Source organism: Pteropus alecto, unplaced genomic scaffold (genome assembly GCF_000325575.1).
Source record: "Pteropus alecto unplaced genomic scaffold, ASM32557v1 scaffold92, whole genome shotgun sequence".
NCBI classification, from domain to species: Eukaryota; Metazoa; Chordata; class Mammalia; order Chiroptera; family Pteropodidae; genus Pteropus; species Pteropus alecto.
This window is the reverse complement of record NW_006432447.1, coordinates 3,596,677-3,619,693: the sequence shown is the minus strand read 5'-3', so window position 1 is coordinate 3,619,693 and position 23,017 is coordinate 3,596,677. Positions and strand designations below refer to the sequence as shown.

Sequence of the window (23,017 nt, the reverse complement as noted above, 5' to 3'; positions counted from 1 at the left end):
ATGACACTCATTTCCTGTAGCCAGCAGCAACGGCTGTGTTTCTTTGTGGAGTCTCAGAAAACTGCACTTCCAACTTAAAATATACTGTGTTATCTCGTTTTCTACAGCCATCCATCTCCATAAGATTCTATATGCAGACACGTTTTAGTGTTTAACTGTGTCTGTTGAAGCTTTTCTGTGATCTCACAGTGACTCCCATTCTGAGGATGAAGAATGAGTTGAAAAGTAAAATGCCAATTTTGTTTTTAAAATAATGCTAATTGAGCCACATGATACAAAACACATGTGAGCCTCTCAAAGTTATGTTTCTTGAGTCCTTTTCCCCAAATTCCTAAGATTTTTTAAATGGCTTAGATGAAAAGAAGGGTGGTTCTTGTCAATTTAGCAGCCACAACTCTGAAGGCAACTGTTTCTCTAGAAAGGGAGTCCAGCTCCAGGACAAAATCCAATGTGTTATCTTTCAGGCCTAAACCATAGGCAATTATAAAATCTTTGTCTGGAAAGCCTCATGGGGTAATACATAGGTGCCCAGCCTATGTATTACAATCTCTGGAAGGGACTGTCAAGAATTCAGCCCCCTAACTTCTCCCCTCCCTGAGATTCCCCCTGGCCATGTCACATGTATTTCTGCTTTCCCAACCTAGGTGCCTCTGTTCTGAGGCCTCTTTATTGGGGGATCGGAAGTGGGGGGGGTGGCGCTACTGAGACACTTTTCATTTCTCCTTGTGGCATGGGGAAAACCTTAACTAAAACACTTTTCTCCACTATTTTTCCACTCCTAGGCCTTCCTCTAAGCCAAAGAAACAGTAGTAGTCTTTTGTGCTGGGTTCCTAGGTAGTGAGATGCTTCTTCCCATCTGTGCTGCATGTCACTGACTGACCCTTGCCTTGGTGTCATTCCTTGGGGAAAGGGAACACTGAAGAGCCAGCCCTTTTCTTTTTGGCCTCTTGCTTATACTATTGTGGTAAGTGAATAAAGCCTGGATTGTTCACTTCAGTTTGGCTTGTTGTCCTAACTGACCACTTCAACACCTGTCAGCTCAACACTAGGGTGATGGGACTCTGATTTTGTTTTCTCCTAGCAAAATATAAATACCATAGAAAAATTAAATGGAATTAGTGTAGTACTACTGGTTATCTTGTACCAGCAGACATACATGATCACTTCCTAGCAACAGAATTTTATAATCAACCTGTTTGCAATATTAACTCAAACAAAAGAAGTACCTGTTTTCCTATGTTAAATTAATAGCCTCATTTAATATTGAAGGTTGGTTAGTTGAAAAGTAACTACAAATCTAAAGGAAAAAAAGGTGAATTTTCTCTGGTTCTAAAAGTGAAAGAGACTTTCTCCTCCTTTTCTTGCAGCATTTCCTTTGGAAAATTTTGTAGTTGTAAATCCTTTCTCAGTCTCTTTAGGAAGAATGTAAAATTTTAAGATTTATGTCATACTCTTGCCAATTTTACATCCTAGGAATGTCTGCCTTTGGAGGCTTAGAACCATCTCTTTGAAATGTGAATATTAGAAGAGGCCATGCCTTGTCTCTATGTCTTGTTGAAGTTTAGCCCAGGCTCCTGGCTCTAAATTGTAACTTCCTGCTTGTCTAACAATACGAGAAGTTTTATTTTTCCTTTGGATGAAGACAATTCACATGTATGTAATGGACTGTACCTGCCAGGCTGTATAAAAGGGTGAGAATTCTTTCTGTCTTTGCAATCTCTTCAGTAGATTGCCTATAAGGCACATCACAGTCTAGATGAATGTTTATTCAATAACAAAACTTTCTTTTTTTTCCTATATATGTGGAAGGGATTCACCAGATTGAAAGATTTTATTTTTAATTATTTACCCAACATCAATTCTTTGAAAAAATATTCTACCTCTGCCACTTAAGAAAATAAAAATTTGAAAAGATTTACTTTGAAAAAATGTTTTCATTGGGTGTTTTGTTTGGTTCTAATTATTAGTGTGGTTGAGAATGTCAGATCTGGTGCCAGAATGATTGCATATAGATCTGATTTCTTTCCAAGTTCTTCAATGTATCACCTGTGTGATGTGAGCAAGTTATCTAACATTCCTATTGTTTTTACATCTAGAGACTACAAAAACACACATATTTTCTTCAAATTCAGCAGAAAAAAATGCAGCAGGGATTGGTTCTGAATAATAATTTTAAAGGCTAATAGTGAAAATTCAACCTAAAGACCAGAGCCCAAAATAACATAAAATATATATAGCCAATTCTTGTTATTTGTGGTAGTTATGGTCTATAAAGTCACTATTAACAATGAATTAGCCAAGACTGAACAACCGCTCCTAGGGGAAATACAGGATCAGGTTCCTGCGTGCACTTGGTCACATTTCCTCAGCCGATAAATATATAACCTAATTTTATGTGTGTTAATGTTTAGACACAGCTAATAGCACTATAACTCACATCTAAATGAAGTTCACCTAACAAATGTATTTTCTCTGTAAGGCACATCGCAGCCTTCTTGTGTGTAGGGGGGACACTAGACATCACTTTAACACTATGCATGGGGGCCATCTTGAAGAAACTGCCAACAAAAAGCAAAAACTGCAAACAAAAAAAAATTGGCATTGTGATAATAAAAAGGATGCTTGTTTACAGTATGAAAGCTGAAACAAGAAGGCAGAGTTTCACCTTGTTCAACAGCTAGAAATGTGTGTGCTAGGCTTGTCAATGAATGAGTATCAAAGTGCCTCAAATATTGATTCTGGGATTAAAAATAAATTTTAGCAGGTAGGCAAATTCACAAATATGAAATCCGCAAATAATAGGATTGACTATATTATCTCTCTCTATATGTAGGTGCATGCATGGATGTGTGTGTATATCTTCTCTAATATACTTGCCTTGAGGTCAGTAAGATTCCTTTGTAGGGGATCAGGATATGCCACTCCAAAATATGCCACCTGGCATAAGAAATGCTTTAAGCTGAAGGGATTTGAAAACGGCAGGTGCATTCTCTGACCTCCTCCCTTCTCTCCTGATGCAGACTATAAGACCCTCATGTGACAGGTACCCTCCCTGTACCAGGAGGAAAGGAGCATCTTTATCTCTGAAGACAGAGGGATGCCAAGAAGAATCGGAGTTTCTCCCAGTTTACTACCCTTATCTCCTACTCTTTTGTCCTATCATATTTTTCCACAACTTTCCAGTCTTTATCGAACCTAGTATAAAAATGCTTAGGCTTAACTGCTTCTTCAGGTCTTCATTTCCTTATGGAGGCTCCCACGTCACGTAAAACTTACATTCAATAAATCTGTATGCTTTTCTAATGTTAATCTGTCTCCACCATTTCAATTTTCAGCCCCAGCCAGGGACCCTAGTAAGGCTGACAAAAAGTTTTTCCTCCCCTACACCTTCTCCTGACTTTTTACCTTCCTACATTCTCCTTTTACCAGTGCTTCTCAACCAATTTTCCCATCTCAGTTAATATACTAACAACTATCTAGTTATTCAGGTCTAGAATTAAAGAGTCTTGATTTTTCCCCTTCGGCTGCCTATATCCAGTCCATCACCAAGTCCTATCAATTTTACATCTAATATTCTCAACACTTCTCATCACCTCCACTACTGCCACATTTGACCATGTCACCACCATCTTTTGTCCAAACTAACACAATGGCAATGCTCATACTGTTTCACATTTAGTATTTATATATCAAACTGTCTTATTTATTTTTACTGTTCTCCCTTCATAATATCTCCATCAGGGTGGGGACCTTTACTATTTGATTTACTGCTACAATTCCCGTACCCGGAAAGCCAAGCAGATGGTAGCAGGGACTATAGGCAACCAAACTGTCAAGCAATAGTAGGAAGGAAAAAAATATATTAACAAATAAAGCAGACTTTCCAAATCTTCCACTTCTCTCTTATTTTTAAAGTTTCCCTTCCCTACTATCTTAATTTAACTCAACATGTAATTCTTGGATGTCCAGAATACTCGTTGTTCACTGTGGCATGTATTGCCACAGGAAGGAAAATAGCTGTCAATGAAAACTGAATCAGCTTATGATAATACAACTGATTTAATACATCTAATGCATATATTAGCTCATATAGTTTTCAAAATATTTCATCCCAATGCTCCCCCACTATTTCCTCAAGTGCCATTCCCTTGAATCAAACAGTACACATAGATAATCTTCAGAAAATGCCATCACTATTTGAGGACCAGTGTTTTGAAATTCCTCTAAGTACATGCTTTTCAAAGTCAAGAAAGGTGAAAAAAGAGGGAGATGTGAATGGCTCACTGGATTCATTCTGATATTTTTTTAAGTATGATGAAGCTACATATTCTTCAAGTCATGACAACCACTAACAAAAATTTGGGGCTTCTCATTTCTAACTTCAGTGATCCTCTTGCAATTCCTCCATGATTTCCAAATTTTTTTTTTTTTTGGTTGAGGAAACCCTTGGTTAACCTCACAGATTGCAAGGACCATGTCAGCTTACAATCCCTTATCATTATTATTATTATTTTTTACGCCTACAGCACCTGGTCTTCCTAGGTGGTCTCCCATCCAAGTACTAATCAGACCCAACCCTGCTTAGCTTCCAAGATCAGACAGGATTGGGCTTATTCAAGGTAGCATGGCCGTAGACCCAAAGACAATTTTCTAGTTAAAATCTTGCCTTTTATATTGCATCAGGCAACTACTTGTTCTTGTTCTTATTGAAGATGAACATACAGCCAAATCCAACACACTAGAAACTGTTTTTAAACTATGGAACCAGAATGATTCCTATTTAGTGCCATTTCCCACCATCAGCATGATAATTTCAAGCCAAGGATGCTATCAGGTAAGCTGACAGGTAATAAAAATAACAACACAAAAGCCTAATAAATTTGTAATTTTGGTAAAATATAATTACTTGATATTTTTCTTAAGGGCTTTCTCCAGTTTCTTCACCTGTTGTTTATAAAGTCTTAATTCATGCTGTGTGGGCCTGTAGAAAATAAATCATGTTGAATGCATTCAATTTATTGAATAAAACTATAAAAGTATTTAATAATGAACAATACAGTATACCTTGTTACTTGTCAAAATATACTTATTAAAATTCTTAAAATATTTCATGACTGCTAGTGAGATGTTAATTGGCTGTTGGATTTTTTTTCTATATTCCTTGCCAAAAATTTTTTACCATTTTTATTGTTGTTAATCTATTGCTTGTTTTTATAGTGAAATATTTCATATGTACAGATAATAGAGAATAGTAAAATAGTAGTTTATCTTCCACTCGACTTTATCGAAGTTGAATATTAACAGATTTGTTTCAAAGTTTACCTAAAACATTATACATATACTTAAAACTCCATATATGTCCCTCATTCCTCTCCTTCACATAACACAGGTAACCATTATCCTGAATTTACTGATAGTGAAATATTTCATATGTACAGATAATAGAGAATAGTAAAATAGTAGTTTATCTTCCACTCGACTTTATCGAAGTTGAATATTAACAGATTTGTTTCAAAGTTTACCTAAAACATTATACATATACTTAAAACTCCATATATGTCCCTCATTCCTCTCCTTCACATAACACAGGTAACCATTATCCTGAATTTACTGTTCATTATTCCCATGCATGTTTCAAAATTTTTACTATATATTTATATAATCATAAATTTACATATTACTATGTGAACTTTATATATTGTTTATACTGTAGGTATCAATCCCCTCTCCATTAAAGTATAAGCTTTATGAGAACAAGATTTCTTTTTGTTCATTATGTTATACTAGAGCTTAGGACAGTGTCTAACTTATAACAGGTGTTCAAAAATATTTGTTGAATAAAAAAAGTCAACAATGTTCATTCCATATTACTCTCAACATGTAGAGTGACATCCTTTTGTGGTAGTATGCTGGACTTAATATGCCTTTCTGTCGTATGCCATTTAAGCTTTTTAGTTTTCTTCTCCGCCCACAACACAGGAGTAAGATGAAATAATAAGATATTCTAAACTAATTTGGGAATGGGAAACTTGCTAGTATAAGACTGAATGTACTCTGAGTTCCTATCCAGTCTTATCTTCTTCATTGTGAATTCCTATTTTCTCACTTCCTTTGCCTACCTATGTGTTCTTATTCTTTCCATCATATGAGAGACAACTGACTAAAATGAGTATAAGAATATGAGTTTCCCCAAGATTTTCTGAGTAAAGGGTCCAGAATGATTCATGTAACATTCCAAATTCCAGTAAGTGTTTACTTTCCAAAGGTTAAATAAAAATGACTTGTTTCTCTCACCTGATTTCCAAATCTTTTTGGAGATTAAGCTTTTCACTTAAAAGTGTATCAATCTTGGATTTCGACTCCTTGAGCTGATTCTGTAATGACTAAATAAGTTTCATAGAAAAATAGTTAACTTTCCTAGGGGATTATCATTTCACTTTATAAAAAAGCATTTATTAGCCATGAAGTCTCGTACCATTAGGAGGCCTTTATATGTTGGTGAGGCGTCAAGACTTCTGTAGTCTCTTTCTTCTTCTGACTGACTTTCATCTTCATTATATTGCCTATGAAAAAAAAATATATGCAGTGTCCTTATGAAAAATCTATCTTCAAAGAAAAAGAAATCTAGCTAACAAAAATTAAATCAATCCAATAAGGGTTTAAATTAAATTAAATTAAAATTTAATTTAATTTAAAAGTTTAAATTAAAATTTAATTTAAAACCTAAATTAAAATTTAAGTGAAATTTCCTACTTGTTCTCTAGAGAACAGCATTGAGTACCACCACCAATATTATAGAATACATCTGTTCACTAGCATCTTAATTAGAATGTGAGATGCACGCAAACCAGAGCTTTGTCTGCCCTGTTCACCATTGTATCTCACTGCCCAGAAGGGTATGGGGCATAAGATAGAGTGAAATAAACAATACATACTGTTTTTTCCTTCTAGTACTTTTAGATTACCAGAAAAAACACTATATGAAAAAATGTAGAGTATAAATGGACAAAGCAAAAGATTTAACAGTCCCGATTTCCTAATGAATGCTATTCTGACTTGCTGCAGAACAAAATGAAAAAGCTGTTGGTTCACAAGTGACAAATAAAAAACAGATAAATTAGACTTCATAAAATTTTAAAAATTATTGAGCTTCCAAAAACACCATTGAGAAAAAAGACAACCAATAGGAGAAAATATTTGCAAATCTGATAAGAACTTGTATCCAGAATACATGAAGAACTCCTGCAACTCAACAACAAAAAGACTAATAATTTAATACTGGGCAAAGGATTTGAACAGATATTTCTCAAGAAAAGATATGCAAATGACAATAAGCATAGGAAAAGACCCTCAACATCATTAGCCCTTAGGGAAATGCAAATCAAAGCCACAATAATGTAACACTTCGAATCAACTAGCATGATTAAAATTAAAAAGACAATAAGTGTTGACGTGGAAAAATTGGAACCCTCACACACTGCTTGGCAGAACTGTAAAACATAAAATTAAATGCAGCCACTTCGTAAAACAGATTGGCAGTTCCTCAAAATGTTAAATACTTAAATGTTACCACATGACCCAGCAATTCCACACCTAAATATATATCCAAGAGAGGTGAAAACAAGTCTACACAAAAACCTGTGAACAAATGTACATAGCATCATTATTCACAACTGCCAAAAAGTGGAAACAACCCAAATGTCCATCAACTGATAAAAGGATAAACAAAATGTGGCATATCCATATACTAGACTATTATTTGGGCATAAAAATATGTGAAGTACTGATACATGCTATAATATGTATGAGCCTTGAAAATATTATACAAAGTAAAAACCAGTCATTAATGATCATATACTGTGTATAATTCTATTTATACAAAATATCCAACAGGCAAATCCATAAAAACAGAAAGTAGATTAGTGGTCGCCTAGGAGGTGGGTTGCAAGGGTGTAGGAGCCAAGGGCAGGGAGGAGATGGGGAGTTATTGCTAATGGGTATGGGGTTTCTTAATAGGGTGATAAGCAAGTTCTAAAATTTATTATGGTGACAACGACATAACTCTGGGAATATACTAAAACCACTGAATTATACCTTTAAAATGGTCAATTTATGGCATGTGAATTATACCTCAGAAAAGCTGTTATTTTAAAGAGCTGTGATATAAAAAACATTTTAATAAAGTAGACCATGTTAAGAGGCATTTTCAGCAAATACGCAGTGAATTTAACAGTCTCCTCTCAAAATTCAAAAAAGCATCGAAGTTAGCCACCAAAATCAGATTTTAACCATCCAACAAAAACTTTTAAAATAATGTTTTTTTAGCAGAATCTGAGCTTGTAACTTTGGCCAGCTCTAAACCATTTTGAAGTCTTGCACAGAAACAGAAACTGTCTTTAGATGTGAAGATAATAAAATAAATACTTTGGGTAAGGAAACTGTAGGAAAATTATGAGGAAATAAGTTTTGTTAAAAGTGAAAGATCTTCAATTAAACCCACAAAGAACCATCTGTAAAATACAAGACCTTTCTTATAATATTAATGATCAATTAACCAAAATTTGAAAAATTTCAAGTACTTTTCTTTATCTTTAGATGAGTCATGTGCCCAATTAGTACTTTGGGAATATTTTGTCTCAAAAAGCTTTCCAAATTTACTAAAAAGTGTCGTCAGCTTGAGACCTAAAAAAATCAAACTTGTGGTGTATGTGTTTTTGAATTTTGCATATTTGTCAAAGAACTTCAGGCTAGATATGAAAAAATCATTTTTTATCACAATGAACAGTTTTGTAGATCAAAAATCTAGATTTATTGGAAGTTTTAAAAAGACTTTCTCTTATTGCTTTGTTATACTGTATTAATACATATGTATAGGAAATATTTGTGCTCAGTTTTCTGAAGCAGACTATGAAAAGTGTCATGGATACAATTGTTAAAATTATTAAACACATGAAAATGCTATGTCAGTTTGCAAAACTGTTGAAACAAATAGAAGACACTGAATATAATGATCTTGTATTTTGGGCCATGAAAGTTATTACAAAGATTTACTGTACTGTTAACCTGAATTCAATATTTTCTTGAAAAAAAAAACCTGTTTGATAATCAAAGACATAAAATGGTAATGTGACTTATGTTTTTTCACCAAAATCACTGTACATACGATAAGCTAAGTTTGAAGCTAAAGGAAAAGCATTATTTGTGACTAGCTGATGTGAGAATTTATATTGAAATAGAAACTTTTCATAATACAAATCAATAATACTGATTTTACACATTTTTCTAGTATGAATCAATATGTAGATTTTAGTTTTAATCAGTAGTGCATGTAAACATAAATTCACTAGCTCTTATTCAGATAGGTCTTGCAAAATTGAGAAGCACCTCTAGATCTATCAAAAGTATCAAAGTTCCTATTTCAATATAAATTCTCAAAGTTTTATAAATGTGAATGCAAATATTAAAGGAATAACATTTTTAAATTTAGTTTCAAGTATACGGTACATTGGTTAGACATCAATATAGTTCATAAAACGATCCCCCAATTACACCTTTCCTCCCCTAACCCTCCACCTAGCCAACATATTAATGCTACTGCACTCCATATGCTATACTCCCCATCCCCGTGACCAGCTAATTTGTACTTCTTTAGCCCTTCACCCCATTCTCCCAGGCCCCCAAAGCCCCCTCCTCTCTGTTCGACACCAAATTGTCCACTCTATTTGTGAGTCTGTTTTTGATTAGTTTGTTCTTTTTATTCCTTAGATTCCGCATGTAAGTGAAATCATCTAGTGTTTATCTTTCTGACTTAAATACGTTCTAGGTCCATCAAAGCAATATCTTTTCCATCTCTTTCCTTTTCCTATGTAGGGATCTTGTTTTCTTAGCTTTTCAGCCACTCTATCTTTTGGTTGGAGCACTTAATTCTTTTCCATTTAAGGTACCTAGTGATAGGAATGTAGTTGTTACTGTTCTTTATTCCTATTTTTGATACTTTTTTTTTTTTCTTAAAGAAGTCCCTCCGACATTTCCTGTAATACTGGCTTGGTGGCGATAAATTTCTTCAGCTTATTTTTGTCTGGAAAACTCTTTATCTGTCCTTCAACTCTAAATAATAGCTTTGCTGGATAAATTATTCTTTGTTGTAGATCCTGGGTCTTCATTCTGTTGAATATTTTTTGCCAAGCCCTCTGTCCTGCATAGTTTCTTTTGAGAAATCAGCTGCCAGTCTTATGGGGGTTCCCTTGTAGGTAACTATCTGCTTTTCTCTTGCTGCTTTTAAGATTTTTTTCTTTTTAGTTAACCTTTGGCATTTTAATTATGATGTATCTTGGCGACCCTTAATAGTGTCCCATATGCTCCTTAAATTATTTTTATAGTCTTGGCATCTTATCTCTTGCCATTCTGATTGTGTATCCTTGGCTTTCCTATCCTCTAGATAGGGCATTTGATCCTTTTCTTTATTTGTTTTGTTTATTTCTTTGTTTATTCCATTTAATATACTTCTCATCTCAGATAATACGTTCTTCTTTTCAAACTGGTTCCCTTTTACAATTTCCATTTCTGTTTTTATGTTTTTTATCTCTTTGTTGAAGTTCTCACTGAATTTATCTACACTTTCTAAGAGATCATTGAGCATCTTTATAACCACTGTTTTGAACTCTGCATCTATTAGATGACTTGACTCCATTCTATCTGGCTCTCTATTTTCTTCTCTCATATGGTTTTTGCTTCTTTGTCTTCCTATTTTGGCTGCCTTTCTGTGACTGTTTCTGTGTACTAAGCAAAGCTCCTAAGTCTAGATTATATTAGCATGGATTTGTGAAGCAGGTATCAAGTGGCACAGTCCTGAGAGGGGTTCAGCTGCAAGCCAAACTTAGCCCAAGCCTCTGCCCCTCTGGGCCACCTGTTAAGATTCAGCAAGCAATCCACAGATGCTGTGCTGACAGTTGCCTCAAAAGGCCACACCAGAAACCAAGGCCAGCTGCCTCTAGTATGAGTCTCAGCAAGGAGCGCCTGACTCACTGAGGATACACCTGGATGTGGTTTGAATGGGGCCACGAGTTGGGGAAGGCAGGGTTTCAGAGAATCCTCTGGGAGGAGCGACCTCTGTTATTCAGTTTGACGATGTCAAGGTTATGGTGGCAATGGGCCCAGCGTACTGGTAGTGAGGGAGGGCTCACCAGGGAACAATGAATACTGCTGGCACTTCTGTATCCAGTGAATCTCACCCCGGCCCTCACTCCAACGATGTCTCCCTGTAAGGTCTCCCTGTAAGTCCCTGGTGCCCCCTGTGCGCAGCCGAATTGGCACTGGTGCTCAGAGTGAGCAGGTCCGTCACCGTGAAAATCCACTCGCGGACACGGCCCCTTTAAGAGGCATCTGCTGCTGCCACTGTGGCAAGCTCCATTTCACTCAGCTGCTTGGACCGGGCAGCACCACATCCTCACCCGGTCCTACCTTCTGCCGTTGCAGGGTGTTTTCTCGAATTTCTCTCTAGTTATGTGGCTTGTTCTTCTAGATCCCAGGCAATTTTTCCTTGCTGCTGCTCCTTGTTTCCGTCAACTTTGATTTGGTCGCCAGAGGGCTGAAGAGAGCCTCTATCCTCTATGCCTTTTTTTTTTCGCTCAGAAATAACAATTTTTTTTGTACTTGATTCAGTTGCTAGAAAACTTTTAGGTATGTTTAAAACAATTTAGGTTTGTAAATCTATTTTTCAACTATAAAATTCATAAAATCTAAATACATATCAAATATTTCTGATGAAAAATTAGTGTCTGAATTGAGATATGCTCTAAGTTAGAATATTCATATTCTACTTTTAGTATAAAAAAGAAATGTGAAATATCTCATTAACAATGTTCTGAATACATGTTGAAATGATATTTTGGATGTTAGTTTAATAAATTATATTAATATATCCATCTAGCAGGCCATGGGTTTCTATAATTAGAGTTTTATGAAACACATCCATGCCAATTCACTTACATATAGTCTATGGCTGATTTCATGCTACAATAGCAGAGTTGGGTAGTTATGAGTGACTATACAGCCTAAAATAGCTAAAATATTTACAGAAAAAAGTCTGCCAACTCCTGAATCTAGATTAGAATTTACTAAAGATATAGACCAAAGGTTGCAACTGATATTCAGTTTGGACCATATATTAAGTGTTAATAGTGAACATTAAAAAATCTGTTTTCATTTATAAATCTAACCTTCTAGCTTCTCTTGAAAAACCGGAAGATCTAGCCACACAGGACACACATTACTGAATAGCATCAACTGGCGAGAGTGGGTAGTAACTGTCCTCTTAATAAAGATGGTGCACAGCTCTCCAATTTGCCACAGTCCTCACCTAACCTGAGCATAAGAGTTTGAAGCCACTCAAGTCATGAAATTCTTCATTTTCCTTCTCTTTACTCTTACATGCTGTGGTTGTTCATTTTAGTGTTACTTTGGCTAGGCTATGCTGCCCAGCTGTTTGGTCAAACGTCATTCTAGATGTTTGCTGTGAGGTATTTTCAGATGTAACATTTTAATCAACAGACTTTGAGTAAAGCAGATTAACCTTCAGAATGTGGATGGGCCTCATGCAATTAAAGACCTTAAGAACAAAGACTGAGACCCCCAAGAAGAAAGGTGTTCTGCTTCCAGACTAATTTCAGCCTCAACTCTTCCTTGAGACTCCAGCCTGCAGGCCTGCCTCACAGATTTCAGACTTGCCAGCCTCACAATCACATGAGCCAATTCCTTTAAAATAAATCTTTCTATATATCTAAACATACATCCCATTGGTTCTGTTTCTCTTGAGAATCCTGACTAATACACATACCTATGACCCATTACCCAGTTTTTCTGTATTAAGAAAAAAGTGCCTTCCTTCTTTTCAAGGCAAATGATGTCTTCTCATTCATTTACAGCTTCCTCTTGGTCCATCATTTGAATGACTACTCTCTAGACGTTATGACATCTATATACAAATATACAGCAAACCCCTTTAACTCCAAACTGGCTTAATTACAGTGCCATAAAATGTCTACACTTTTTTATCTATGTACTTTTGCTCGTAACAACCAAGGAGTCTAAAATGGCTTTAGCTTTTTTTGCCTTTCTGCTTTCTCAGATTTTATTTATCCTTCAAGCTCATGCAGAATCTCCATCTGCTTTGTCACTCCATCCAAAACTAATCTGTTCTTGTTTTATACTCCTATAGTACTATCATACAATTTTTAGTAATTACTCTATTGTAACATTATGTATTAGTTTTTTAAGTCTGTTATTTTTGTAACATTACTCTATTGTAACATTATGTATTAGTTTTTGTAACATTACTCTATTGTAACATTATGTATTAGTTTTTTAAGTCTCATGTTATTTTTTAATTATTAATGTGTTTATATTTTATCTCCCTTACTAGATTGTAAACTCAAATATAAGGCCATGTCCAAACTTTTGTCCTATCTCTGTATAATCTATCTAACACCATGCCTACTATCTAAAAGGTAACAATTTCATTTGGAAATCAGAAGGTCCCTGAAGTTACTTGATATAATACTGCTTTCTGAATAGAATGAAGGAAAGAGTTGCTCTAACATTAGTTCTTTTTTTTTTTTTTGTCTTCCTTTCCTTCCTTTTCTAATTTTTCCCCTTCTTCCCTCCATCCCGCTCTCTTTTTTCCAAGAGTATCCATGGGGCTAGAAGGAATCAGCAACCAGCACAGCTCTGTCATTGATCCTGCTGAGTTTCTGAGAAGTCATTTTCTGAGGGGATTAAGAATACTAGAATGTACACTTAATAGAAGTGGAGAATTTATCTACTTTATTATGATATCCTTAGTACTTAAAACAGAACATGGCACAAAGTAGGTACTCAAATAAATATTTGTTAAAAGAACCATTCCATATATAAACAATGAAACAGAATGCTACTATTTTAATGACCTTCTATTAAAGTACTTTAGATTGTTTGGCCTCAGAAATCCTTTAACTATTTTAGGTTAGTTAAAGACCATTATTTTAATCTTTAACCTTAATTTCTTTAATTAGAGGTGACAAGTGTGTTTTACTCTATATGCTTGATTTTTCACTATGACATTTTATCTTTGCCTCATATAAATCTGCATACTAATCAGGTTGCACCTTGGTAGGCAGCTAATCTAATCCTATGCACTTTGTGGATATACTCCGTAACTATCCAGAGGCTTGATGACATCAGTAGAACAAATTATAATACTTAACAAAGATAAAAAGTAAATTCTATTTCTTCTGTGAGCAATGTTTTGATGATTATTAAATATACATATTTAACATAAATACAACAAGACATTTTAACATAAGTAGTCTTAAGGATCTTTATAAAAATGAAATTCATAATTACGTATTACGTAGATTTCCAAAACACATTTAAAGTTCCAAAAGGCTATAAAAACTTTTGATGTGATTCACGACTGGATAGTAACTTTAAAAATTGTAATACAGGATTAGTCGTACCTTTGTTTAAGAAATTTTCTAATTTTACATTCATAGTAATCAATTAGGCAAAGCAACCTAAAAAAAAACAAAAAACAGAAAATAAACTGAATTATTTTTAAAAATGTGGTATTGTAGCATTTACTATTCTCTGTATAATTTCAAGTTATATTGATAAACATACAGATAATCTAGCAAGTTTATAAAAAATTTAAGTGACTTTGCCAGAAGTATACTAAATCATGTATTTTATGTTAATTTCAGAGTATAGTTTTTAAAATAATCAAACATTGTATCTCAACATATTAAATGTATATTCCCCTTATCCCAACAGTTCTACCTCTAGCAATCTCTCCCACAGAAATACTTGCCCAAGATTATAACTCAAGATGAACAAAGTTATTCATTGTACCACTATTTAGAAAAGTGAAAACCCAAAAACAATTATCCAACAAGGAAAGTTAATAGTGACACAACTATACTGTAGAAAATGATGAAGCATTAGAAGAAATAATGTAAATTTGTATGTCCTAATAAGGAGTAAGAGAAAAATTAATGTTGCATATCCAAATGTGTAGTACTATTTTTCTAAAGAAATAATCACATGTGAATTTGCATATGTATCAGGAAAACTCTACAGGTTCTTAACTGGGGGATAATACTATAACCTAGAGGACAGTGTTGGGTGTCACAATGACTAGTTGGGGAGGGGGCAGGATGTTAAATTTCATCAATAACATGACAGTCCTACACAATAAAAACCATACCACACAAAAAACCAACATCACTCCTGTTGTGAAACACTAGGAAGAACACAAACCAAGTATTAACAGTGGTTACCTCTAGGATGTGGGAATGCAGGGCTACAGCATTTTACTTAAAACACTGTTGTTTGGATTTTTATGAGCATACACTGCTTCTGTAATTTAAAAAATCCTCAAAGAAAAATAATATTAACACTATACTTTTACATGTTATTCTTTGTAAAGCAAGAATTTATACTATTTTGCTCCAATATTGGGAAACTTACTCACCTGCCCCCTCCTTCAAAACTAATTTGATTAATTGTGCTTTTAATATCATAACTTTCTGGAATATCATTTCTCTTCAACTTTTCCCCATTCCGACACATACCAGCTTTCATATTATCCTGCAAATATGCTTTAATCTCCTTTATATCCTTCACAAGCCCTCTCACTCCCTATACTTCCCCCTTATGCTACCATTCCATTTCTATCTTTTCCCTCATAGCAAACTCCGCTCATTCTGAGTTATTGTTATCTGCTACCTTCAATAAACTTTTGGGGAGCATTTATTATCTGTCAAACGGGGATTCTGAGCAAATAAGATGAGGGGGAAAGCAAACACATAAACCGATGAGGCAGTATGTAACACTTCTTACTACCCTTTCCTTGAAAATCTCATTCCTTGGTTATCCTAACACCAAAACATAACTTCTCTTTTGCCTCTTCCTTCTCTATGTGAAATTTGGAAGTGTTCTGGAGTTTGGTCCTTCTAACTGCAGGCCTGACACTTGTATATGGCTGACAGAAGGTATCTAAGCACATGTCCACAGATGAACTCATCATCTTCCCTTCCCACTCCCCAAATCTAGTTTGAAATCTAGCTATCTTTGACTCCTCTCCTTCTTTCAACTACGGCCAGTCAGTCTGGACAATTGCTGTCCATCTCTGCAATCTCTCTTCTTTCTCCTCTCACCTTCATTATCTACCACCTAGACTATTACAACTGATTACTAACTTGTCTTTCCGTCTCTGGGCTTAATTTCTTTGTTCAGAAATCCTGCTATGCAGAAAGTGGAACCCAAACTCTTCAGCCTAGAGTTTAAGCTTCTCAAAGTTCCAGCACACCTTTCTTTCCATATTGTCTAAGACATTTACTTACCATCATCTTATGCATAGTCCTCTTGGACTATTTACCATTCTCAAATACATTCCATTTTCCTGCTTCTCTAAAATAATCTTTCCCTCACCTCTATTAAAATTCTATAGTTCCTAATAGTCTAGTTTATAAATTACCTCTTTCATGAAGCCTTCCTGGTCATCTCTATCCTCCTCAATGAAAACTATTCTTTCCTGCCACACCCACTTAGTATCCTATTTGACCCATCATTACACCACATATCATGATCTGCATATTTTACTTATATCTACCAACTAGACTATCAGGTCCATAAATGCAGGAAATGTAGCTTACTCATCTGTGTATGTCCTATATTGTCTTGCCTAACGACTTTGGAACTTTTGACAATAGCTACTATAGTGGCTACAACTCACTTATTTCTAATAAGGTTAATTTACAATTTTAAAATTCTGCATCTCTAACTGAAATTTTGCTTTATTAAAAATCAAATAGTGTAGAGTCTCGAGCCATCAGACACATTCATATCTGAATTAGCTTGAATTCATCTGGTAAATGGTAAATTCTCTCAATGCTTCTTTCTCTTGACCTCTCACTCAAATCGGCTGTTTTGTGTGTGTTTTCATTCCTCTTCCTCCACTCTCTTACTACCCTTTCTCCCACTGTAATTGTCTTTCTCTTCATCTTACTGCTCCCCAACTTCTTTGCTCTTCTTTGTATTCATGCCTATCTACAACTCTATATGTTATTTTATTTATTTTTATTTTTGTGTGTTCATCCCTCAAAAGGATGAAAATTATATATGTATATATGTGTGTAGTTTCTCAAATAGTTATTCAAACAATCTATAGTTTTAACTTGATTTTCATTTGTATGTGACCTCATTTATTTTTACAGTAAAACAGAACTACCTAATTAGTAAAGATCGCAAGTTCTATTATATAAACACATAAGACTAGTTAAAATGTTTATACTGTTAAGTGGGAAAAACAAACAAACAAACAAACAAACAAGGTGCTACCTTTATACAAAAAGGGAAAATATGAATTTAATATCCACTAAACATTTAAAATTACCTAAGGGAGAAGTAAGAAATAGGGTTTATGAGGACAGGAATGAAAACACTTCTCTGAATATAATTAATTATAGTTTTGGCTTTGGAATTGTATAAATGTCTAACATGTTCAAAATCAAAAATTTAAAAAGCAATCTCTAAAAATTGAAAACAAATTGAAACAAATAAACCTAACTGTATATTAATTTGGTGATATAAACACAGAGAAAAAATATTTCAAGATAATTTTAGAATACTATATTTTGATTGTATCCATAGCGAAATGTATATAACATCAAATTGCAAAAAAAATTAAATTTCGTTCAGTAGACATATTGTTAGAAGTAATTCTAACAATTACTCTTTGGAATCTATTTTTATATATTATAGAATAAAGCAATTAATTATGAAATTATTCTTAGGAATACAGATTTTCAGTATAAAAGTTATAAATATAAAATCAGAGTTTAAATTAAAATCCTATAATGTTAACTTCAGCTAGAAAAAAATATATATTTTTTTCCCCAGGAATATAAAGTTCCTAGTACTCTCCACTAAAAAGTCCTAAAATCAATGACAACATAATAATGATAAGCAACCCCAACACCCAAACTATGATCTCTGAAAACCATTCCTAAAAGGAACCAGAGCTCTTTTGAGAAATGTCTAATTTTAATTTAGCTAATTTAAAACATTTAGTGTTAGTTTTAATAAATATCTGATTCCATTCCTCAAAAGAGCTCTAGAAAAAAATGTATAGGATGTGCTCTCTCTAAAAACAATAACTCTAACAAAGATTAATGGAGTTGGGTCAAAAGGATATTATACCAACATGAAAAGTTCCCAACCAGCCAAAGACAGCATAAACTGATCATTAAAAATCCCATAAATAACATTTGAAAAAAAAGAGATACAGCTACAAACAAAAAACTTTATTGTTTTTCACTGGAGATCATTAGGGCACCAAACTCTTACTCTAAAAAGTGTTTAAAATGAAGAACTGGGCATTGATTCTACCTTCCCTGAAACAAACCATATAAGGCAACCAAATACCCGCTAGTTGATAGGAAAGGTTCTTTTTGAAGGAAGAATTCCATCAAAAAAAATATATATGTGTGTGTGTGTGTGTGTGTGTGTGTGTGTGTGTGTATAAATATATAACTAACTAAATAAATAAATGTATATGTATGTGTGTGTGTGTGTGTATAGCAAAATTGAAAAGTCATGTGTGTGTGTGTGTGTGTGTGTATAAATATATAACTAACTAAATAAATAAATGTGTGTGTGTGTGTGTGTGTGTGTGTGTAGCAAAATTGAAAAGTCGCCATTTTGCAAAATCATCAAACTGTCAGATGAAAAGATAGAGAATTTTACAGTGGAAAAATTAGTTACTGTTTAAGCCCCTGAATCTTAGCATCCCTAAGAGTAAGTCAAGTAGATATTCTGTGCCTCTTGCTGTGTTACAATATAAAGTGTACATTACCACCTATGAAGTATTTTGCCAATAATACTTGAATCTGAATTTAGCTCTAACTTCTAGTTTAGAGGAAATGTAGGAGATAGGATATACTGGCCAGGTTCTTCAAGTTAATGACAAGGGAAAAGGAAAAATGCAGAGAAGACAGAAGGCAGACTCCTCCAGTTTATGAGACATACAAAACCATTCTCAAGATATAATCAGTTTAAAAAAAAATGATGACTCTATCTACATATCAATTTATGAAGCAAACGTTACTGTCTATCCAAGACGGTATGAGGAACTCTTTTGCAGAGAGAAGCAAATACTCTGTTTTGAGTGATAATGCGCTCTTCCTCCTCCATTGTTAATCTATAGATATCCTTTTGCAAAGAAGCAATAGTCTCTTGTTGCTCCATTCGTTTTCTCTTATAATGCTGACATTTTGCCTATAAGAAAGTTTTCAAAAAACATAATTATAGTATGTACATCTAGGACACACTGTTCTAACAATATTGTACACAAAACTATTTCACAGTTTCTATCAAGCTGCTTTGTTTAAGAACTTCGGTATTGAAGCTGTTTTTAAATGGGGGCTAGCTCCAAAAACATTAATGTCATAAATACAAAAATGTAACAAGTAAAATAGGAAGAAAATAGAGAAAATATAGTTTATAATTGCATGCATTCAAGGTTTCATAATAGTAAAAGAACCTAAGAACCTCCATAAAACTAAAGAAAAAGGAAATACATGGGAGAGTTTTGAGCTACTATGTTGAGAGCACATTGAAAAAAGCACAGGTAGAAGCAGGGGGACAAAGAGAAAAGCAGAAGAGAAATGAAGGTGACTTGGACCAGAGTAGAGACTAACAGAAGAAAGTTCAGAGGAAATGCAGGCACTCATAGTTTTAGACATGGAAAAGTCTAGATGCCTATGAGACATACAGTAGAGATATTAAGTAGGCAAAGGGATATGAGTCTGGAATTAAGGGAAAAGGTCTGGGTTGTAGGTTTAAATTAGGTGCTGTGAATTAGACTGAGCATCACCAAGGAAGTGAGAATATACGGGAAAGAGAAAAGGTCTAAGGAATTAGTACTAGGGAATCCCAACACTGAGAGGTTAGAGAGCTGAGAAGAACCAGCAAGAGAGTTGAACAATGACCAGTGGAGTTAGAGGGAAATTAAAAGAGAGGATATTCTAAAAACCAAGGAAACACTCTCAACATGGGATAGTGGTAGGTCAAAAAAGGGAAAGACCAGTGAATTAAGGAACATGGAAGTTACCTATGACCTTGATGAGCTGTTTTAGTACTATCAGGTAAGAAAATATGTAACTCAGTACCTGTAAAGCTTTATGTTCTTTTTGAAGATCTTTTATTGTATTCTGCTGCTGGCAAACCCTATTTAGGGATTCATCCTCTAATTCACCAATTTTGGCTTTCACACTCTCCATAATTTGTTCCAAATCATTAGCTCGTTGTTCCTGATCTACTGCTCGGCATTTTTCTAGCTGAAGTTCATTTCTAATAGACACACAATTCCTTCTTTAGTAATAAGAATAAATCGCATCAACAAACTTACTCATTTAACAATATAATGAATTTCTAAAATTTATTTGCCTTCTTAAAATTTCTCTTGTAACATAAAACAGAAGAAATATAGTACATGTCTAAATTAAGCTATTACCAAAAGATTTACCTATTAAAAAGTTTTTAAACTTAATATTTAATTAAAATGGACAATTAAATTTCAAGATTCTTTTCAAGGCAGTTATTTTTAGAATGCATACCACCTGGATACAAAAAATTCAAGAGAGATTTTCTTACTTAAGCTGTTGATTAGTTTCTATGAGCTCCTGGATCATCTTCTGTTGACATTCTGTTTCTTCTACCAATGTTTTCAAATTATGTCTCATCTTTTGTGATGACTGTTTATCAAAAATGATGAAATCTACATTTTTTAAAATGTAATACAAATAGTAAAAATAAAACTAAGGTAGATTATTTAAGATAAAAACATTTTTAAAGGAAAAAGCTTTTTATCATAAGGGGCAAGAACAGGATCTGATTACCTTTTAGATCTGTTCTTTTTACTAGCGATAAAGGTCTTAAGCCATGTGTCATCAACAGCATATTTATGTTCTCCCATTCTGCTTCTTCCCGCTATGATTACAAAGGAGAGAGAAAAGGATCAACTTATGATATAAAGAAATACCCTCTTGTATATAATTTCCTTTGTTTTCAGAACAAGATTTTTTCTCTAAAAGATTTTTAATATGAATTTATGCACATATAAAATTAAAACAATTAAAAAAAATACTTAGTAATTGCAGTGAACCAGACCTTAGGTTTTTGACTTAACTAAACAAGACCAGACCCCATTCAAAAGAAAACAGCTGCAAACTGGTTATATTACCTGAATAGTAAAGAAAAAGTGAGTCACTTAGAAACAAGTGTCATTTTAACATGACTTAGTCACCAAAAAAAAACAACAAATACTAAAACATACCTAACTGGTCAGAACCAATAATTTAGTTCCTTATATAATGGATATGGAATAACTATAAAAAGGAGTCTGTCCATCTACATAACTGATTCTAGTAGAATCACTCAGAGACACTCAAGTCTTATATCCTTGATTCTAAATATGTATACCATAAACCTCAGAGAGCAACTCTAACTCTCTAGATTAAGTGAATAAATACATAACAATGGGAAGAAAAAAGTAATAACATAAAATATGGATAGGAATAGAAATAGAGATGATTTTTTTTTAAATCACACATTTAAATCCATGATATTAATAGTTTTATAATAGGCTTTTAATGCTAAGTGATTGATTTTGAAATCACTGTGTGAGGTGCTTTATTTGCTTTTTAAGATATTAAGGTATATTTGTGAAAGAATAATTTGAGTGAATTTTCAGTGTTTAAGTGCGTGAAAAATATAATTTACACAACAAATACATTTTTATTATTGGTATAGTATTTAAATTTTGTAATAGCGTAAAGATTAATAATTTAGACAAAGCACCAAAAAAGTATTACTCTCCACATCCAAATGCCCCTGACATTAAAGAAACTATCAAGACAAAAAAGGAACAAAATATCCTGACTCTTTGATAATATTATGACTCAGAACAACACCAAATACATCTTTTTCTTTGACTTTCTTCTCCTTCTTTATCTTTTCTACATTTCTCCTCCCTCCCACAGCCTTTTCTCTAATTTATGCTTTAGGTCTTCTGGTCACAAAAATAAATGACACAGAACGAAAATTATTGCTGATATCTGTTTTAGGAGCCAAAAGCTCTATGTGGGTATCTCAGTGGATGTCTACTAAAAAATGCTTTGTAAATAATGTCACAAATTTTCAACGATTAAATTATACATGTTGTTGCCTGAAACTTCTTTTAAGAGAAAGAACAATATAAACTGTTTGCAAATTCTGAAAAGAGCTGAGAATGGCATTTTTCAAAGTATGTGCTGTAGAATACTAATCTAATGAAATGTTCATCAGACTTGTGTTAAATAAGTAGAAAATGCTGCATATTAAAGCCTCTTTTCGGAGACTGATAGTATTGTGAAGTCTTAGAATAATTAAATCACATAACAGTCTTTAATCAAGCATTTCCTTGAATTGTTTTACTAAATTAAAAAATCCTTTTAAAGTAAGATTTTTCACATTTGTAGACGTAGTATTCTTTGGTACATTCTTTGCAAAGCACTGGTTTCAAATATTTCAAGTTTACCTGTTTTTCAGTCATGAGTCTGATGATTTATTCGACTCCTGGGCTTTAGGTGCTGCTGGAGATAATAGTTTCGTTTGTAGAAACAAAGTAGAGAGTGGCAATAAAAAATTTTGAGTTGCCTAAATTAAAACAGAAAAAAGTACAATAGGTGTTAAAATTATATTTTAAAGAGCCCACTACTCTTGGGCAATTTAAGCCATTCTTGTGTCAAAACTTTTATAACTTCTTAGGCTGATTTAAAGAATGATTTAAAAAATGATCAGAATGAACATATCTTATAATATTCTCTTCCACAAATAAAACATTATGGGGTTTTACACACATCCCCCCCGCCCACACACACACACTGAAAACTATTTAACTGGATAATGTGAAAAGCACGTGAGGCTAATAAATAAAGTGTTA

At 33.8% G+C, this 23,017-nt stretch overlaps 1 protein-coding gene and 1 pseudogene across 4 annotated transcripts in view; both read right to left on the bottom strand.

Annotated features, from left to right (window-relative positions):
- The window catches only part of CEP70 (centrosomal protein 70), a 60,837-nt gene that overhangs the window by 22,279 nt on the left and 15,541 nt on the right, over window positions 1-23,017 (bottom strand). For all 4 annotated transcript variants that reach the window (XM_006907200.3, XM_006907199.3, XM_006907198.3 and 1 more), the window contains exons 4-12: window positions 22,613-22,731; window positions 20,934-21,024; window positions 20,689-20,812; window positions 20,205-20,385; window positions 19,142-19,311; window positions 14,493-14,549; window positions 6,476-6,563; window positions 6,295-6,383; window positions 4,907-4,981 (exon numbers count right to left, since the gene is read on the bottom strand). In XM_006907200.3, the coding sequence (XP_006907262.1) occupies window positions 4,907-4,981; window positions 6,295-6,383; window positions 6,476-6,563; window positions 14,493-14,549; window positions 19,142-19,311; window positions 20,205-20,385; window positions 20,689-20,812; window positions 20,934-21,024; window positions 22,613-22,627 (890 nt within the window). In that variant the 5' untranslated portion in view covers window positions 22,628-22,731. The remainder of the gene's footprint in view (window positions 1-4,906; window positions 4,982-6,294; window positions 6,384-6,475; window positions 6,564-14,492; window positions 14,550-19,141; window positions 19,312-20,204; window positions 20,386-20,688; window positions 20,813-20,933; window positions 21,025-22,612; window positions 22,732-23,017) is intronic.
- On the bottom strand, window positions 4,518-4,636 carry LOC112476053 (annotated as a pseudogene).